Raw genomic sequence first — 19,759 nt, forward strand, 5'->3', positions numbered from 1 at the left:
TGGGTGTGGGTGTTTGTATGCAAAATGGTATATAGGACAAATTAAACATAAATTTAGAATTTTGGAGCACTTAGGTGATATTAGAAGGGGCAATTTGAGTAGCCCTGTTGCAGAACACTTTTCAGTAGCACTTGGAGGGTTTGGAGAAAGTTTATTTTTAGTGTCTTGGCCTGTCTTCACTTGCCTAGAGGGTAATTTCAAGGAAGAGTTAAATAAATTAGAATGCAAATGATATTAAATTATGGAACATTACAGCCTAATTTGACATTGTAGTGTATGTATGTGTTTTATTATTATGATATTGTATTTTGAATTAATATTTTTATTGGTGTTTTCAAAAAAATAGGGATTTATATCTTTAATTGTTTGATTGGGTAATTGTTGGGTTTAAATTTGTTAAGTACTTTAATGGGCACTGGGTTTGTATACAGATGACCTTTTTGTACTGTTAAATCATTCCCAGAAAGTGAATGGCCGAGGTAGCAGAATAAGTGAACATTTAATGTGGTTTATACGATGAAGCTGTTTCTTGTTTTTTTTTCAGCTTTAGTTTATGCTATTATTTATCTGAGTATTTAATATGAGTTTTTAATTGAATCTGGAACAGAAGCTGCTGTTAAAAAAGGTATAATTAGTAGGGCATATAAAATACTGCACAATAACTATAGGAATCAATCAGAAGAGGTCAGAGAAGACTGGGAAGAGATTTGATATGTAGTTCACAAAGAAAGAAGGGGAGAACATAAGTATGGCTCCGAAATATGCAACAAAATCTAGCAGATTTTTGCCTGGTTTGCATATATACTTTTATATCCCTAGACTCCAAAGAATTTTTCCTCAGGTAGATGGCAAATGTTGGAGGTGTGGTAGGGAAGAAAGGGGTAACTGGGAACATATGTAATGGGAGTATAATGAGTTGACAGACTTAAAAAAATTCCTACAGAGTACTCTATCAGGAATACTGGGCAAGCAAATGAGGGTAATTAAGGACTTTTGTTTAGCTCAGATACATGATCTGAATTGCCTAGACATAGTATGATTTTATTAAGTTTAATTCTTGTGGCTGCCAAAAAGCAATTACTTGAAAATGGAAATCAAAATCTAAACCAACTGTACTTAAAGTAGTGAGTATTGTAACTGAAATAAAAGAACGGGAAGTGGGATCTTTAGAAAAGGGTAAGAGTGAATTACATAAAAAATGAAATCTGAGGGAACAATACATGCAAAAACATGTTTTTTGAGGAGGAATGAAGTTTGAGAAGGCAGGAAATGAATAATTTATGTAATGTTGCTTAACGTATATGATATAGAACAATATATTTGAATTATAATGTTTATAAATGTGAACTTGTTAATATGGTTTGATTACTTTTATATATAAATGTAAGTTTGCCTGTTACAAGTGATAATTCAAAAAAGGTGTTTAAAAAAGATTAATTGCTTGCACTTGCTGACACCTTGCCTCCTAAAAGTAGTCAGCGATGTGTGTCTGTAAATTTTACTCAGGACAGAATGTACAACTGCTTCAGCTGCAGTCTTCTTGACTCCCACTGAACATTTGCTAACGGAAAAAAAAAACAAGCTAATACATTTGCAGATGTAAGAATCTTATCATTTTTCATGGCTGTCATCATGTTGTCTTATTTTTCAAGCCTACTTGCATACAAAAACACTAGTTTGTAGCTTAAGCCAAGGGCATTAATCTAGATATTCACCATGGTAAATATACGAAAACATATCTTAATTCTACATATAATATAATAAGTGCATTTTTACACTCCACCTGAGCAGCCCAAGATCACAGCATATTAACACCAAACTTGCTTTTGTCCAACCTTTCCTTTCTTGTTATACTGTTTGTTTACTTAAATAACTTTAACACGTACAACAGTCACTGAGAAGACTCCCCACATTTAAAATACTTCTGACTACACACTACACAAAACAGTTATGTATAATGTGCAGTTTATATCATGAAATATATTGCACAAGTGCTAATGAGAACAAAAATTGTTTTATTTACAGTTATAACAAATAGACGAACAGCACAGGAGCAAGCCAAGGCTGAAAAAAAAACAGTCCTCATCAATAAAAGTGCACCGAATTCAAAATAGCAAGCGCCACAGGAATCCAGGGAAGAATAGTTGTAAGAAATGAGCAAATCAATTTATTCAGGAATAAAACTGGCAAGCACTTTCACCCAACAGGGCTTCTTCAGACCAAATACATCTTATTTAATACAGCACAGCAATATATACCCTTGTTGAATTAATCAGCACTATGACATCACATCCTCGCCTTTAAAAAAATGCATTTATAAAAAACATGAAAGAATATATATATATTTATAAAGAACTATATACTCAATTCAGCATTCTATAAAAGCAGAATCAAATAAAGACAATTCATAATAATTCCTATAAAAATAATACTTCACATAAAAAATCCATCATAAAAAATTTTGTTATAACCTTATACAGGGAATCACCTAACCTTTGATTTCCTGTTCTTCAACATGGGTCTGATAGGTATTTTATCATTCAAACCTGGTTTTTGATCAGCCCTCTGCCTAATAATCCATTTCAACTCACATTTTTCAGTATAATTCCTGACATCTCCACCTCTATTACTAGGTGTATTGACCTGTAAAACTAAAAACCTAAAATTGTGCTGTTCATTAGTGTCAAGCACATGTTTGGACAGTGCATTCTTGTTGGATTTAATGTGTATATTATATATATGTTCTCTAATTCTTTCTCTTAGCCTCCTGTCCGTCTTGCCAACATAAAACGAGGAGCATACTATGCAGCTGGCCAGATATATAACAGTTTAACTGAACCTGTTTTAAATTCAAGGGATGTGGTCAGTTCTAATGATCACTCTATTAATAATACTGCTAGTGATATGAGTAGTATACCAGCTGAAGTAAAATCACTTATGAATGGAAGAGCTTTAATAGATAAGGCCCCCACTGTTAGAAGGAAGGTTCCTACCATTGACAAGCAAACCAAGTCTTCTGGTCCGACCCCTTTCCCAGTCAGCGATTTTCGCAGGGGAGGGAGAACCAGATCTATGAGCAGAGCAAGGCAGAAATGCAAGGTTTCAGGGGAAGAGCACATAGGGCCAACTCTCAAGAAAATGTGGGAGCGAGTACCCACACACTAGTCTGGAATATTTCTAGTAGAATATTATTTTAAGATTAACTAGAAGTTTTAGATAAAGGTTTGTCCTTTATACCTTCCACAAAAAGTGATCTAACAGACACAGTGATGGATGTTAAATTATTCAGCCGTAATGTACAACTCATATTAGATTTTGGAAACAAACTTATAGGTAGAAAGGGCCCTGTTTTTAGGAACCCTAGTTCTTATGTACCGACTTTACATCTATTACTGGATGCTTTTTCTAAAATGGTTTTATATAAGTTAAATAATGAGAATGGTCAGAGGAAATGGTATGGAAATTTAACCCCCAGATTAAGAACATCTTTGAATAGACTTAGGAATGATGATACACTAGTTATTAGGCCTGCAGATAAGGGTGGACCAGTGGTGGTAATGGACAGGGTGAATTATTACGATAGCATGACCTGCTTGTTAAGTGATAATAGATTTTATTCCATCATTCAGATGGAAGAAATAGAGGTGCGTGTTTGAGAATTCTACATATGCCGGAAGATCTATTTAGAAGTATTAGAATTACTTCAGTTTTTGCAAGTTGAGAATCCGTTGATACCCATTATACAATGACTACTGAAAAGTCCATAAAGATCCTATACACCCCCCTATGAGGCCCATTGTGGCAGGCAGAGGATGGGTGACTTAATCCCACAAATGAAGGGTTTGAATGTGAGTTATTAAATCTGAAAGATAGACTCATGGATAGGTCCTATAAGTTTGAAGAAGTGATATGGTAGGTTTTGAAGGGGTTGATTTATTGAGGGAAGGTATTGCCTGCCCCTACTTTGCTGATAGGAGTAGGATTGACAGTACTAGGAATCACAGTATTGAGAGTGGGACCACACAGAAAACAGAAGTCAAGATGTCCCTTTTCTATACACAGGACATTAATAGTATTAGAGATATGTTTTATAAAAATTGGGGAATACTTACTGTAGATCCTAACCGTAGGGAGGTGGTAGGGGATAGATCCCACTTCCTTTATAGGAATAGGATGAATTTGCACAGATTACTGCATTATCCCAAGGACCTTAATAGTTCCATAAGAGACCCTCCACAGTGTGGTACTATACCATGTAACAGATGTAGTTTCTGCAGATATATAGACAGCACAACCACTTTTGTACACCCAGTTACATCTAAATGTTTTCAATTTAAGGTTACAGCAGACTGTCAGTCTGAACATGTTATATATCTGGCCAGCTGCATAGTTTTTAGTTTTATAGGCCAATACACCTAGTTATAGAGGTGGAGATGTTAGGAATTATACCGAAAAATGTGAGTTGAAATAGATTATTAGGCAGAGGGCTGATTAGAAACCAGGTTTGAATGATAAAATACCTATCAGACCCATGTTGAAGAACAGGAAATTAAAGGTTAGATAATTCCCTGTATAAGGTTATAATAGAATTTGTTATGATTGATTTTTTTATGTGAAGCATAATTTTTATAGGAATTATTATGAATGTTTTTTATTTGATTCTGCTTTTATAGAATGCTGAATTGAGTATATAGTTCTTTATAAATATATAAATAAATATATATATATATATATATATATATATATATATATATATATATATACTTTCATGTATTTTATAAATGCATTTTTAAAGGACAGGTTGTGATGTCATAGTGCTGATTAATTCAACAAGGGTATATATTGCTGTGCTGTATTAATTAAGATGTATTTGGTCTGAAGAAGTCCTATTGGGTGAAAGCACTTGCCAGTTTTATTCTTGAATAAATCGATTTGCTCATTTCTTACAACTATTGTTCCATGGATTCCTGTGGAGCTTGCTATTCTGAATTTGGTGCACTTTTATTGATGAGGACTGTTTTTTTCCACCTTGGCTTGTTCCTGTGCTGTTTGTTTATTTGTTATACCCTTTGCATTCGTACAAGGAGCATTTATTCCCTGGTAGCTTCCGTTTTGTTCTTATTTACAGTTATGTTTTCCCTTTAAGTATCCTTCTAAGCATTAATGATATAAAGTGGGATATATTCTTTACAGTCCACCCACAAGTTTAACAAAGTTAGCAGAAGTTCGGTCTTTCTCAGCCACTTTTTCATGCAAAGCCGTATTTCAGAATTCGATTGATGCTTTGTAGACTCCAGTGTATTCACTAATTTCAGTGTTGCTGCTCTTCTTCCTGTTCATCTCCTTCTCTGAGCACCATACTCTGATTCAAGTTCAAAGTATTCCTTATTCTTGTAGTCAACTTCTGTATTTTTTCTCTCTCTTAAGCATTTTCTTTTGGAGCATTAGTAAATGTTTCACTGGCAAAGTCTCTCTATGAGCTTTACTGTCAGAAGAATGAGAAGCAAAATCCCCTTTTACTTGATGTCTCACCTTTTGTTGGATAAACTTTATTTCCTCCTTTGCCTGTTCTGCATCCAAAAAAGCTTTTGATCCTCCAGGGAAAAATATTCTGAGGACGGATGGATACAACAGCTTGAACCTCACACCTGCCTCTTGACATTCTGTGTTTCCTTGGGTAAATTTGCTTCTGTTCTGACTGGTGTACAGTGAATAATGATTTTCCACAAATGCTTGCTTGTTTCCAGTTTTTAATACTTTTCCCATTTTTTCAGGAGCAACTGTTTTTGCTGGTATGATAGCAGCCAAGACCAGTGTTAGTAAAGATGCATTCTCATGGCCAGGTTTGGAGCATACATTCGATGTGCTCTTTCAGTTAAGAAATCCTGCTGTGGAACTCCAGTCCAGTTGCTTATTTGTGCTTTCATGAAAGCACTGCAGTCTGTTTCTTCCAGTTTCTCTGGCATAGCAGAAAATCTCAGGTTTTGACTGCGTGCTCCATCATCTAACGCTACCATTTTTTTGAAAATGCACTTTTTTCAGAAGTCTCATACTCATCCAGTCTTTTCTTCATTTTAGCCTCTGATTTTTGCAGTTTTATCTGTTCATCTGAATAACTAGTTAAAGCTTCTATTCTTCCAGCCTTTTGTTATTTGAGTTGATATACTCCTTACATGCTTCATTTATTTTAATCAGCTCTGAGTACATTTGATTTAGTTTTGTCTCTAAATTACTGAAGGCAATCTCTTGCATCAAAGCTAAGTCTTGAACTGTTTTTTTCTGAATGGCTGCAGGATTCTTCCCAGCCAGTGTTTTCTCTTCACCTCTTATTATTGCTTGTCTTTCAGGTTCTGTAAATGTCTTCTTTGCTGGCATACAGGCAGTGTACACATTAGCCAGTAACTGAATTTTACTCATGCTGACCATACTAAGGGCTTTTGCTCTTACTTCTAAATTTCTTTTTTTCACACTGGGAGAGCTGAAATTAAGCTGATGTTCATTGTGCAGCCATCTTGGAAGTCATCAATTTCTTGCTGTTGATCATTATAACTACACTTGGAATCCATTGGCCTGTCAGTCCGATTTGTCAGTTGCAAGCCAGTATAGCTTAGAAAAAAATAGCTCTTTAAATATTTGCAGGGAGTCATCATACAGTGTTTTTCACTGTATAAAAGTAGTAATATTGTTTTTAAAAGGATTATTCAAAAACATGTTACCTGAGTGGTAAGGGATTCTTATTTTGTAGATTATTTTTATTATAAAGCTGTGTGCAGACAGCACTTAACATTTTATCATTTACTAGGAAAAGAAAATTAGGAAAATAATGCATTACTTTCACTGGTGAATGCATTGCTTCAGCAGGTGTTGTCAAAATTGCTAGCAAGTAGTTGAAATTAATTTTGCATGATTCTGACAAAAGAATGATAACAGCGAAGTAATATACATAATTTTGTTGTTGACTGTGCTGACTGTTAAAATAATAACACTCATTTGGCTTTCTATTCCACTCTCAGCACATATTTAGCTAACCCAGTTAACTATGGCTACTTTTCAGGGGAGACCTGAGGTGGTATTCATACTGACTATGGGAAATTTAGCCAGGGTTCCAGAGAATGTCCGTTATTCTTTTCAGTAAGTTCCTTTGGATCTTTTACACCCACCTGAGCAGTCGCCATCTGTTATCACTTCAGCTATCTATGTGTATTGCTGCAGGTTGTCACAGCCACATAAACTGTTTCCTTTTCTTCCTTTGCTTTGTATTATTTTTAGTATACCTTTTGCCTCTCTGCCAGCTTTCCACCAGTAACCCCCATCATCCATCCCAGTTATTTTCTGTCTTCTATGTGACATTCCAAAGAATAAGTAAGAACCAACTGAAATGACACATCATCCAAGCAGGTATGAAGGTGGTTTATGCTCCATTCTGCTTCCATTCCTCATCTCTGCTCTGGGCCAGGGAGCAGCCTTGGGAGCAAACTTGATTCTCTCCCCTAACTCTCCACCCCTGATTAGGGTCCATCCTAAATTTTAAAGGTATACTATATTATTAACCTAATTGGTACCCAGCTTGCAAAAAACCTTCACTCACACGGCTGTATACACATCACAGAAGTGAGGGTTATTTTTTTGTGGTAAGGCTAATTCCTCTTCAGCAGGTAATGTCTGGACCTGCTTCACCACAGGAACTCACAGTATATCCCAACAGCACATACCTGCTTTTGTGCGTATACAGTAGAAGCTGCCATCTCTGTTTGCCAAAACTGGGGAACTCATCCTCAGTCCAAATGCAGTATGTTAGGTACCTGCTGATGCTAGATGCCAATATTGCACGAGTTGGATCTCCTCCTCCCCTGAGATGTATGAGTTTGTGTGTGTCTGTAGGTGGCTTACCTTCCATCAGGAATGCATAATATTGATCCACAACTGATTGACAAGACATGCATCAAATCGCAAAGAATCAGAAAAACATTAAAAAAAATTTGGGAAGGAGAGCCTTCTGCCAATTATATATACCACCTCTGAGATTGCACTACAGTGAGGAAAGGATACATTCCCCGATTCCCACTGTACTGTGAACTCATAGTGGAAAAAAGTGATAAGCTTTGATCATTTGTACCGGCTTTTTCACTCACTGATGAAAAGATACATCATCAAAAGATTATGTAACTGTGTTTGTGAATGTGTACTAACGTGTGTATGTGTGTGTTTGTGTGTGTGTGTGTGTGTGTGTATATATATATATATATATATATATATATATGTATATATAAGTGTGTCTGTGTATGTGTATTTCAGTATATATATAATAAGGGAGCACTGCATATGGCAAATGCTTTACATCGACCTACAGATCATTGAGTTAAGCTTATTGAATTCCATCTGAATGAAACTTCTGAATGAGAGACTGATATCTCTTCTCCACTGCTGGATGCGTGTTAAAGCCCATTCCAGAGATGCAGGATGCTGTATATGTGGGAGAATGGTGAATTTTCCCCCTAAGGACCCACAGTGAAGATGGTATTTGAATTTTGTTCATATGGGGCTTGAAATCTGTTTGTTGGTCAGTGAAAAGACTGAAATGTTTGCATATATGCATATGTGTATATATACTTACACATACAAATGTGTGTATCTACCTATACATATATAGTATGAATACAGTTCATTTGATCGAATACTTATTTGTTTGATAAAGTGAAATGTACTAACATTTGTGCAACCAGCAATTTGTGTGAACATCTGATTGAACGACTGCTGGATTAGTTAACAAAGGTGACTGATTTTTGATAGGGGAAAGGAGTTTGTGTGTTTTAGGGTTACAGCAGGGGTTAGGTAAGAAAATAGATTTTTGTGTGTGTGTGTGTATGTCTGTGCTTGGATGTGTGCATGGTGTCTGTCCAGGCTGCCTTGTGTAGTGGTAGTGTTGTGGAAAGTTTTAAGATAAGCCGCTCAGTTAGGGGTGGGGGTGTGGCTATGGTTACAATGTATTACTCAGGTGGAGTGGGGGGAGGGATTTTCCTCACCTGCTCTACTTTAATAATGAGTGATAACCCTGCCCCCAGCCCAGTTAAACACTGTGTCTTAAAAACAAAACAAAAAAATAAAAAATAACTTTCTGCAACACTACCACTACTCAGACAAATTTGAGCTGAATTTTGGTAGGCTTATGGTTAGTGCATCGAAAAGGGAAGTTTGTTTCCTTTTTAATGCACTGAGATTTGGTCATTTGTGTTGTTGGTATTAAAGAGTAGTTGACATGTTTTATTTCAAACATTTAACATGGGGGGCATTCATGATATAATCATATCGATATTGTGAAGAGGGGGGTGTATTTTCACATTGATTTTGAGTTTTATTCTTTTGTATGATTTTCAGTCATTTCATCTTCAGCCTCTTGATTAGGAGGTAACTAGAAGCGCAAACTAAAACATTATAGTAAGATTTACGTGTTTTGTTTCACTGGGGTCATCTTAAGTAAATTAACTTTTGAAACTGCTATTTTAAGTACTGTTTATTTTATTAAATTTGTGTTCAGATTTGGTCATTGTAAGTAAGAAACCACTGACAGAAAATGCACAGGATTTATTGCAGTGTTACTTGTAGTTCCATGATTGCTGCATACCCTTTACGGTGGTATATAAACTGTAATTTTATTAGGTTCAATGACATTTTCCAAACCTGCATATGAGTCTGTTACCTGTTGGTGATGTAAATTACCAATAGAAGTAGAAGCTGCTGAACTGCAAAATGGCATAACTGCAGCAGTGCTTCTCCTCATGTAATGCCCCATTGCAGTGTCACTAATTGTGTTTAACCCACGTTCCTATGCAAGTGTCAACATCACAACCTTTTTTTAACACTGATGAATAAAACGTGCAGCCTTGTGTGACTTGAAGTTGTAGTTTTATGAAGTGACTTTTTGTCATTTTGTTCCTTGGGCATCTCTCTCTCTTTCAGCTTTTACCGGTTAGGAGTCGCCACAGCGGATCACCTTGTCCGCTCATGATTGGCATTGGAGTTTTTACAGTGTTGAGTTGCCAGCCCGGCACCCAACCTTCCACGGAAGGCATACACACACACACACACACACACACACACACACACACACACACACACACACACACACACACAGTCACGCCTAGGGCAGATTTTAGCTTGTCCAGTCCACTTGCAGCATCTCTTTGGGGATGTGGGAGGAAACCGGAGCACCCAGAGGAAACCCACACGACCACAGGGAGGACATGCAGACTCCGCACAGAAGACATCCCAGCCGAAGATCGAATCGGAGAGCCTCTTGCTGTGAGGTGACAACGCGCATCTCTACGATGCTTAATTGTGTGGTTTACTTTACTTGGAACATGAACTGCTAGTACTGCTGCCCTTTTCAGAACGACCAATTCCCTCAACCACATTTCTTCACCCATGCCCAATTTCCCTTCTTTGTATGCCACATGATATATTGGAGAAGCCATTTGAATAGTCATTATTTTTTTTTTCCTTTACAGGTAGCTGTCTCATGTCATAATGCTGAGCCAAGTTGTGATACTTAGTCTGCATTTCAGAGTATGCGTTAAAAGTAATGCTTGCTATGAGCTGCCAGAGCAGGAAAAGCAGTGAAAGACAACACATTCTTAACATTTTTTGTGAGCATTTCAGTTCACTTGTTGATGAGACCAGCAAAACTACTAAATGCAAATCATCTCAATGCAGTTTGACAGTGAAGCAACAGAATGTAAACTCAACAGCCAAGTCCATACAGGCAGCCAAAGGTACATGTAAGATAAAACGCAGAAAGACAAAACGGGAAAGAAACAATGTCAAATATGGCAAGGAATATCTCAGTAGAAATACAGAACAAAATTCAGCTGGGGCAAGTAAGAAAGTATGCCGTGTCTATAGATGTTCACATCCTGGTTGTTTCAGTTCAAGACCAGCCTGTACCTCAACACAAAAGATATCTGCTGACCCCAAAGCTGTCATTATTACACAAAATAGACTAACTCAGCATCTTGGTATATTCAACAAAGAAGTGAAATCGGCAAGCATTGATCGTCTCCTACCTCAAGAAAGAGAAGAAGCAGGAGAAGCTCTTGACAGGATTTCACAGCAAACAAATGTGGACACTGAAAAGAATCCAGAAGATGAATGCCATATAGATATCACTGAAATAGAGCCTGAGCCTATTGCTTCAGAAAAAGGCAGTTTGGATGGATGTGGAAGCCTTGCTAACAACAGTTCATCTGATATGACACGGAAAAGCAGCTTGTGCTGCAGAAAGAAGGAGCAGACACCTGAAGTAAGAAGTGACACAAAAAAGGAGCTGGTATCTGTAGTAAGGAGTGACCAAGAAAAGAAGCTGGCACCAGTAGTAAGAAGTGATCCAGAGAAGGAGCTGGTATCTGTAGTAAGAAGTAACCAAGAAAAGGAGCTGGTACCAGTAGTAAAAAGTAACCCAGAGCTACAGACCAGTGTGGTTGAAGAGATGGCTGTAAAACTAGTCAGTACTTTGCACCCTTGCTCTGTTTTTCCTGGTCGAAATCTTCTTGGAGAGGCACGACAAGCACTAATTGATATACTTATGAATACTCATGGAAAACTACCTGATTTCATAGCTAAAGAAGCCCACAGAAATAAGGATTATGAGGATCTCATTTTCTCGCACAAGAAAGGTAAGGAATGTTGTAGTTTTTATTTTGAAAAGTATAAAAAAATGCAGTAACTTTACATTGTACATTTAGTTTTTTTAGAACGTATTTTTTAACAGAGGTGGCACAACAAATATGAGAAATGTAAAACTAGTATTACCGAGTGGGCTCAGTCAGCTCACTAGTTATTTGTGGTCTTGCATTTATTATTCAAAAAAAATCAAAATTTATCAATCACAGTAATTTGAGCCATTTTGTGTAGTGATCTCTCTGCTGTATCAGAATTCTGTGTTAAATAGTCATCGGAAACAAACGCTTAGTTGATCCAACTTTTGCATTGCTTTCGCTATCCTTATCCCTTAAAGGTTTTTGCATGAAGAGATTCAAGCAAGAGTATAAACAGTTAAAAATAGCAATAGTACATACACTATGGCAGGGAAGTGAGTAAATTAATTTCTACTATTTACCCTTTAGTTCATAAGTTCATAGGTTGGTACTAGGCTATCGGCCCTTAGCCTTTACAAGCCTAGCCATAACAATTCCCTAGATATTTCTTCCTGCAATATTTACTTCCCTGGACCCTGTCAAGCAGGGTGACTGACATGATCCCCAGGATGAATTTCCTATCTCTCATCCAATTGTCAAGGTTCCTTTTGAAGAGGGACAAGGAGGCGCTCTGCTTGACATGTATGGGAAGTCTATTCCAGAGTATGGGGAGTCTCTGGGTCAGGAACCTATCCCTCCAGCATGTTTTGTTCATTGTGATGACAAGGTTTAGATCCCTGGAGTGTGTGGCTCTGAGGGATTGGGATTTCTTTAAGTGGAGCATGTCCAACAGCTTAGGGTTTGACATGGCCTTGTATGTTAAGCAGAGATCGCCTCTGAGTAGACGATATGCCATAGAGTATAGCTGGAGTTTTTTTAGACGGTCAGCATAGGCCATCTGCTTTAGCCCTGTGATTCTTTTAGTGAGGTATTTCTGCGGCCTTTCCAGTTGTTGCAGATGTCTTGTGAGGTACATACCGAATGGGGCATTGTACTCTATGATGGGTCTAATAAGGGATGAGTACAGTGGGACAATGACCTAATTTTTTCTGGATGAAAAGCCCTTAGTGATGAGGTGTGCCACATAGAAGGATTTCCTGACTGTTGTGGTGATGTGGTTATCGAAGGTGAGACCATTGTCCACCTGTGTCCCTAAGTCTCTCATCACACTTTCGGTGTTTAGTGTACTGCCACCTATGTGGTAATTCATGAGTACATGTTTTTTTCCCAAAGGGGATAATGATACTTTTCTTGGCATTAAGCTTGAGCCCATGGCTCTGGCACCAAGCATCTGTTTCTGTAAGGCCCTTTTGTAGAATATCCACATAATTTGGGGATTCAGTAATGGCTCCCAGTTTGCAGTCATCTGTGAACTTTGTTAGCCAGAGTCCCTTAGTGTTGGCCTGTACTTCAGAGAAGTAGATGCCAAACAAGAGTGGTCCCAGGACTGAACCCTAAGGTACTCCACTTGTCTTGAGCTGGATTTGGAGTTGGCTACTTTTACAGTCTGGGTTCTGTCAGTAAGCCAGTTGGCAACCCATCGAGTGACGTAAGGATGTATGCCCAGCTTAGTAATTTTATCTATGATTCCTGAGTGGGGGATGGTGTCAAAGGCCTTGGCGAGGTCCATCTATCGTGTGTGGACCACCTTACCTTTGTCCACAGCTCTGGAGACTGATTCAAAGAAGTCAATCAAGTTCAGGAGATAAGATCGGCCCTTCACGAACCCAAACTGGGTGGGGTCTAGTGTTTGAAGGTTGCCAATGTCTTTGTTTATAAGTTCCATGATAATGCATTCCTTGCCCTTGCAGATCAGGCTCGTCAGACTGATGGGATGGTAGTTCCCGGAATCCAAGGTGGATCCCCCCTTGTGGAGTGGGATAACTGTAGCTCAGTGGGCACAAAGCCTGAGGTGAGGCTATGATTAAATATAACACTTAGGTGAGGCGCCAGTTCATTTTGTAGTTCATGTAGTACACAGCTCGGCATGTCATCTGGTCCCATGGATCCTGTATTCTTAGCTTTGGAAAGTGCGGATTCTACCTGTGTGGCCGTGATTACTGGAATTTGACAGTCTTTTGGTATTGAGACGGGCCATTTAGGGGGTGAGATGGGGGTGAAGTTGGCACTAAATTGATCTGCCAGGATATTGCCAATATCCTTGGGATCAGTATATTTAATGCCATTATGTTGTAGTTTAGAGCAGATCTGAGCATTGCCATTTAGATTCTTGACATAACTATAGAATGCCTTGTGGATGTCTTTGGAATCTTTGGCAATTTTATTTTTGTAACTAGCTTTCGAGAATTTTATGCGGGATCTCAGCTTCTTACTGAGGCTGGTAAGGGAGTTTTTTGCATCCTGGAATTTTCTCTTTTCTGCAACAGTTTCTTCCTTCTATTGTATAGTTTGTTTAAGGCAGGGGACCACCAGATTGACTTCCTCTTTTTGGAGGAGAACATCTTGATTCTATCTGGGATGGCACGATTCATGCACGAGTGGATGTGTTCGTACAGTGCCTTAGTGTAGGATTCAGCAGTCGAACTTTCAGATCCCGTCATGCATGAAGTTTGTCACTTCTGACTTGAGTAGCATAAATTTGGCTTTGGAGAAGTTTTTTTATGTAAGTTTCCATACTGGGGGGTGGGATGTGAATGTCAAGGGTGATTTGCTTATGGTCAGACCTGACTAATGAGGAGATGACCACTGGTGTGGAGCATCTATCTCCCATGTTGGTAATGACCAGGTCTAGGATGTTGGACCCCCTGGTGGGACAATGGATTAGTTGATCCAGGGTGTTGGGAAAAGGTGTTGGTACCCGAGTAGTTTTCCAGGTTAATGGCAGGGTAGTTGAAATCACCTAGTATTAGGGTGCTTGGTTGTATCTTAATATTTTTCAGTATGTTTAGAAAGGTGTAGTGCGAATCTTGGGGCATGGTGGGGGATCTGTAGCAGGCTACAATTTGGATTGCAGTCTTACCTAGTGTTAGTTGCACCTGGAGAATTTCAGATGCATTTTTTTGGGCAACTAGCCTGGAGGTGTGAATATCCTTGGTGAATATGGACACTCCTCCACCTTTAGCGTTTCGGTCTTGGTTTGCTGGCTGAAACGTGTGGTAAGAGTTGTAGCCTGGTATTGCAGGGGTGCTGTCTGGAGCCTTGAACCAGGTCTCAGTTACTGCACATATATCAATGCTCTCCATTTTTAGGAGTGCCTCGAGAGAGTGCATTTTGAGGTTTAGAATTCTAGCATTGAGTAGCGTTACCTTCAGATTTTGCATGCTTGTATCTGTTACGGTGGTTGTTTTGTCCTTTGTACCTTGCCTACAAAAGGCAGTATAGGGGTGGCAAGAGCTTTTGCAGGTAACCTGAATCCCAGGGGTGACAGGTGCAGATCATCTCTGGCAAAGCATCATGGTTTGTCAAACATGTCTTCCCAGGCAGACAGATACTGGATCCTCTTTGAATGACACCAGAAGCTTAGCCAATTGTTGAAGTCAATAATTTTGTCCTTATACTGTGATATAATTCTGGGTGAAGGCAGGATGCTACTCAGGGCTAGGGTCATACCTGCCTGGGCCACATGATCCGAGAGCTCTTCCGTGTCTCTTTTCATGTAGTCCAGGGAGGTACGTCTCAAGTCATTCACTCCAACATGGACAATGACAGAGTCGTATTTGTACTTGTTGTAGAGTGATTTGAGTGCATGTGTTATGTGGTGGATCCTGGCACCTGACAGGTAGCCGACTGTAATTTTCTCCTTGTTCAGCCTGGTGAGTGGGAAATCAGTGTGTTTGACTATAGAGTCACCTGTGACTAAAGTGTTGGGCACATTGTCTTGCCTTGGGGGCTGTTGCTGCGTGGCACACTGGTGTTGTGAGCTATGTGTCACTTTGGCTGTGACTGGTGTTTGCTTGTGTTTCAGCTTTGGAGGTCCATGTTGCTTGGGCAGGTTAATGTTAAGTGCCTCCGCATTTGTGGGTTTAGTGTTGCCATGTGTGAGTGTTGATGGTGTGGGTTTTGAAGGGTTATGTGTTGCTTGAGGTGTAGTGCAGGTGTTAACCCTCTCCTCTTGACTCTCTAGCACAATCTTTGCTGGAGAGAGCTTTGCTTCCAGTTTGGCTGTGTAAGTGCATCTCTTGCAGGTTGTAGTGTTGGGTGATAGGAGGAGAGGGTTGTCTGTGTACATGAGGCAGTTGCTGCATTGCCCCAGTATGCCCAGATTTACCAGGTGGACAGGAGAAATCACCGGAAGCTGACCCTTGGACATGCCTGTTTAGGTGCTTTTTTTGTAAAGTACAAGAGCTGTTTTCCCTTACCTTTGCAAGGTACTTTGCAATTATAGGCTTAGTGCCTACAATTAATTTCTCCTTATTGAAAGGAGAGTTGAGTGCTTGTATCAGTTTCAGGCTTCCTAGTGCTTTCCAGCAGGTTCTAGAGCAAGTGCTAGTCACAGGGGTTAGATTTTAGTGCTACTACTGAGAAACCAGCTAGTTCTAAGGGAAATTTGAAGAGCAGACTTTCTGGCATTTGGAATAGTTTAACTGTAGCCCCGCGGTGCTGCACAATGCAAAAAATGCACAAACACGCCTGTTTTTAAGCCAGAAAGTTGAAAGGGATGGAAATCAGCCCAAAAAGACTAATAAAATTACAATTTCAGAGCTGGAAACCAAACCTCTAGTGTTAGATAGGCAGTAGGACTTCCCTCTAGCACAGCAAGGTCTGGATAGCTCTGAACACAGAAAATAAAGTCCTGAGACAAGCAAAGCCTGGGATTTGGACCGTACTAGCTAGGAAAGGCAGGTAACGAGCAAACAAGATAGTATTTTTTTTATTTGGTTAAAACAGGCTAAACAATTCAGTAATACAGCAAATAAACACAGAAAAGGCTAACACACTTGAGTGTGTAGCCCTAAACAGTAAATGCAGTTAAAACTCTACAAAATTAGCAATTTAAAACTTTTTAAATGGAGCAAGGCAAGTGCACAACTGAAAAACAATTTAAGAGGCAGTAATACAGTAGAATAAGTAGCTAGTCTACATATACAGAGAAGTCTATATATACAGAAAAGCAGCTAAAACACGCAAACAATTCAGATGCAGTGCAGCCTATTGCACTTGAGTTGTAGCAATATTAAGGCAAATACAGTTTTAATAAATGCACTAAAATATACTCTATATTTCAAAAATGTTTGGGAAGTACAGTCAGAACACAAGGAGATTCAGGCAATTTTTTTTAAAGAAAGGGAGAAAGGAGGAACAGAAGGAAATAAACTAAGCGGGTTGGCCTTCTCAGATGTTCTCTCTGTATTAGGTAGAATGAGCTAATGACACTAGACTGGGAGGAGTGTCCCAGATCAAATTTACAGTAGGGGTGGGCAACTGCAAACCCACCAAGTATAACAACAAGACACTAACAGGGAGAGAGGGTGGGGAACAGTACTAAAGCTTTTAGCCTACACTCTTTTAGACAGTAAACACTACAGAAATCTTTATCACAGCAATGAGCCACAAAATTGAAAGTTTTTAAACAGATAAAGGAGCAAGGAGACTCTACAGAATGTTTTAACAGCAAACAAATCAGTTACCCTTGCAGATTAGTTAATAGCAATAAAATGCAGTAAAAAGTATGCAGCAGGCAATAAAAAGTGTTATATATAAATTGCTAGAAGCAATAACCAGTATAAATAAGCCAAATAAACAGGATACTTATTGTTATATATATCTCAGATCAGAGTTGTAGTCAATGCCCCTCCTCCACTCTGCTCAGTGTGTATAGACAGAAATCCTCTCAAAGTTAGGGCGTAAATACCAGAAGATACAACCTTAGACAACTTTTCTTTAAAAAAGCACAAAAGAACCAACCCCCACTAGCCAGCAGCCAATCAACACAATCCTGCCACAAAGGTAAAGAAAGGCTTCTGCTAATTCAAGATGGCCTGGTCATGTGCTCAGAACAATCACTGCAAAAACAAACAGGCCCAGCGCCAGCAAATCTGAACTGGGACAATACTAAAGCTATTAGCCTACACTCTTTTAGACAGTAAACACTACAGAAATCTTTATCACAGCAATGAGTCACAAAATGAAAGTTTTTAAACAGATAAAGGAGGAAAGAGACACTACAGAATGCTTTTAATGCAAACAAATCAGTTACCCATGCAGATTAGTTAATAGCAATAAAATACAGTACAAAGTATGCAGCAGGCAATAAAAAGTGCTATATATAAATTGCTAGAAGCAATAACCAGTATAAATAAGTAAAAAAACAGGATACTTATTATTATATATCTCAGATCAGAGTTGTAGTCAGTGCCCCTCCTCCACTCTGCTCAGTGTGTATAGACATGATCAATTTGCTATTTAAAGAATACACTGCTAAAGAATCAAGTCGGAATTGTGGGGGAGTCATTTGGTCCAGTCCACATGTACTTTAATTTATGACAATATTCCTATTTCAGTATTCTAAATCAGTTATTTCCTGTAAAGTGCTATGATATGTTTATTATTATTATTATTGTTATTAAATATCTAACATGTGTCAGTGCCTTCTTTCAAAATGGGCTGCACCCAGAGAGATATTGCAAGTATTACTACATGAATAAATCGGCAGACAGTCAAACAAATGCTCTAGTTTAAGTACCATATCACAGCAGCTTCTTAAAATGGTTACTTCTCTAGACGCACAGTGATGTCTGTGAAATATTACTGTTAATGTGTTAGGCATTGTAATTACAGCAACAGCGTAAATTAAAATTGTTGTCTGCAAATACTGCATATTATTGGTGGGATGTTTCCCACTGTACTTGTACATTGCAGTATCTCAAGTATTCATTTTATTTATTTATTTATTTATTGAGAGCACATTTATCAAAAAATGTACATTAATACATTGTGTGTAATTCTAATGCATATCACACTTAAAATATGTCCATTGGCATTGGGTTGATTTGACACATTTGTTTTACTAAGGACATATAAAATTTCTCCATGCACTTCTGGAAGAAGAAAATCTATAGCCATATAATACATCTAAACCAGAGAGAGATCCAAGACTAAGAAACTTAGGCTGCTGCCTAGGGCCTTGGGCTGCTGGTGGGGGGTTGGCAGTATTATTGTAAACAAATTTAATTAAACAAAAAAAAAAAAGAGAGAGAGAGCATTTCTCAGTAGTGGATTATTCTGATCACTGTCCAAAATATTGCATTTTCCAATTGGTAGCCAAACAAAGCAGATGATTTCCTGCTCTGCATGTCTTCTGCAGTCTCATTGGCTCAGCATCTGAGACAGGTGATGGCACAGCAAATGAAAAACATCCAGGGAATTGTCACGAGATTTAACACCTGCATAGATTGCATTTCAGATACTGAAGGAACACTTTTTTTCAAACTTTTTTTTCCAACAACAAATTCTTTTTAAGATGTGAGGAACAACTTTCAACATTGCAAGCACTCGCAAGACTCTTTAAGATGTGAAGTGCAACATTAAGTAACTCACAAGACTTGCAGAGGAGAAATAAGCAGCTTTAGATGTATGTATGAAGCAGCAAGCAGCTTTAGTTGACATGAGCAAGCATTGCAAGCACTTACTAGGCTAAGCTGAACAGTGGCAGAGAAATATCACACAGCTTTAGCAGGTAGGGATGTGTGTGTGTTTGTGTGTGTGCGTGTGTGTGTGTGTGTGTGTGTGTGTGTGTGTGTGTGTGTGTGTGTGTGTGTGTGTGTGTGTGTCTGTGAGAGAGAGAGAGAGTTAGAGGGGCTGCCTACTTAAATGGTTTGCTTAGAATAAAGCCCTGAACTGTAAGTGTAGGAAGCAAGAGCTGAAAATCCTCCAAACCAACAGCCAGACCTCCATTTTTATGATTTTTTTTCCTTTAATAAATCACTCAGTATTACAGTCAGGCAATGTCAGTCATTAGTCTCACAGTTTTTGTGGTTCACAAAATATATAATTTTGAAGTGCAATGTGTTAATTATTTAGCAACAAATAAATTGGACAGCATGCAGTCTGATGTCAATGTCTTAACTGTGAATGAATTTTTAATTTAGCTTGTTTTTTCAGCAGTCATA

General features: G+C 38.5%; 1 protein-coding gene across 1 annotated transcript in view; it reads left to right on the top strand.

The window, feature by feature from the left end:
• Window positions 1-10,512: 10,512 nt before the first annotated feature.
• LOC122808461 overlaps window positions 10,513-19,759 on the top strand; it is a 448,850-nt gene continuing 439,603 nt past the window's right edge. Inside the window, exon 1 of the mRNA XM_044079421.1 lies at window positions 10,513-11,669. Within this exon, the coding sequence (XP_043935356.1) occupies window positions 10,580-11,669 (1,090 nt within the window). The 5' untranslated portion in view covers window positions 10,513-10,579. The remainder of the gene's footprint in view (window positions 11,670-19,759) is intronic.

The sequence above is a fragment of the Protopterus annectens genome, chromosome 8.part0 (assembly GCF_019279795.1).
Source record: "Protopterus annectens isolate FY-2018-M chromosome 8.part0, PAN1.0, whole genome shotgun sequence".
NCBI lineage: Eukaryota > Metazoa > Chordata > Ceratodontiformes > Protopteridae > Protopterus > Protopterus annectens.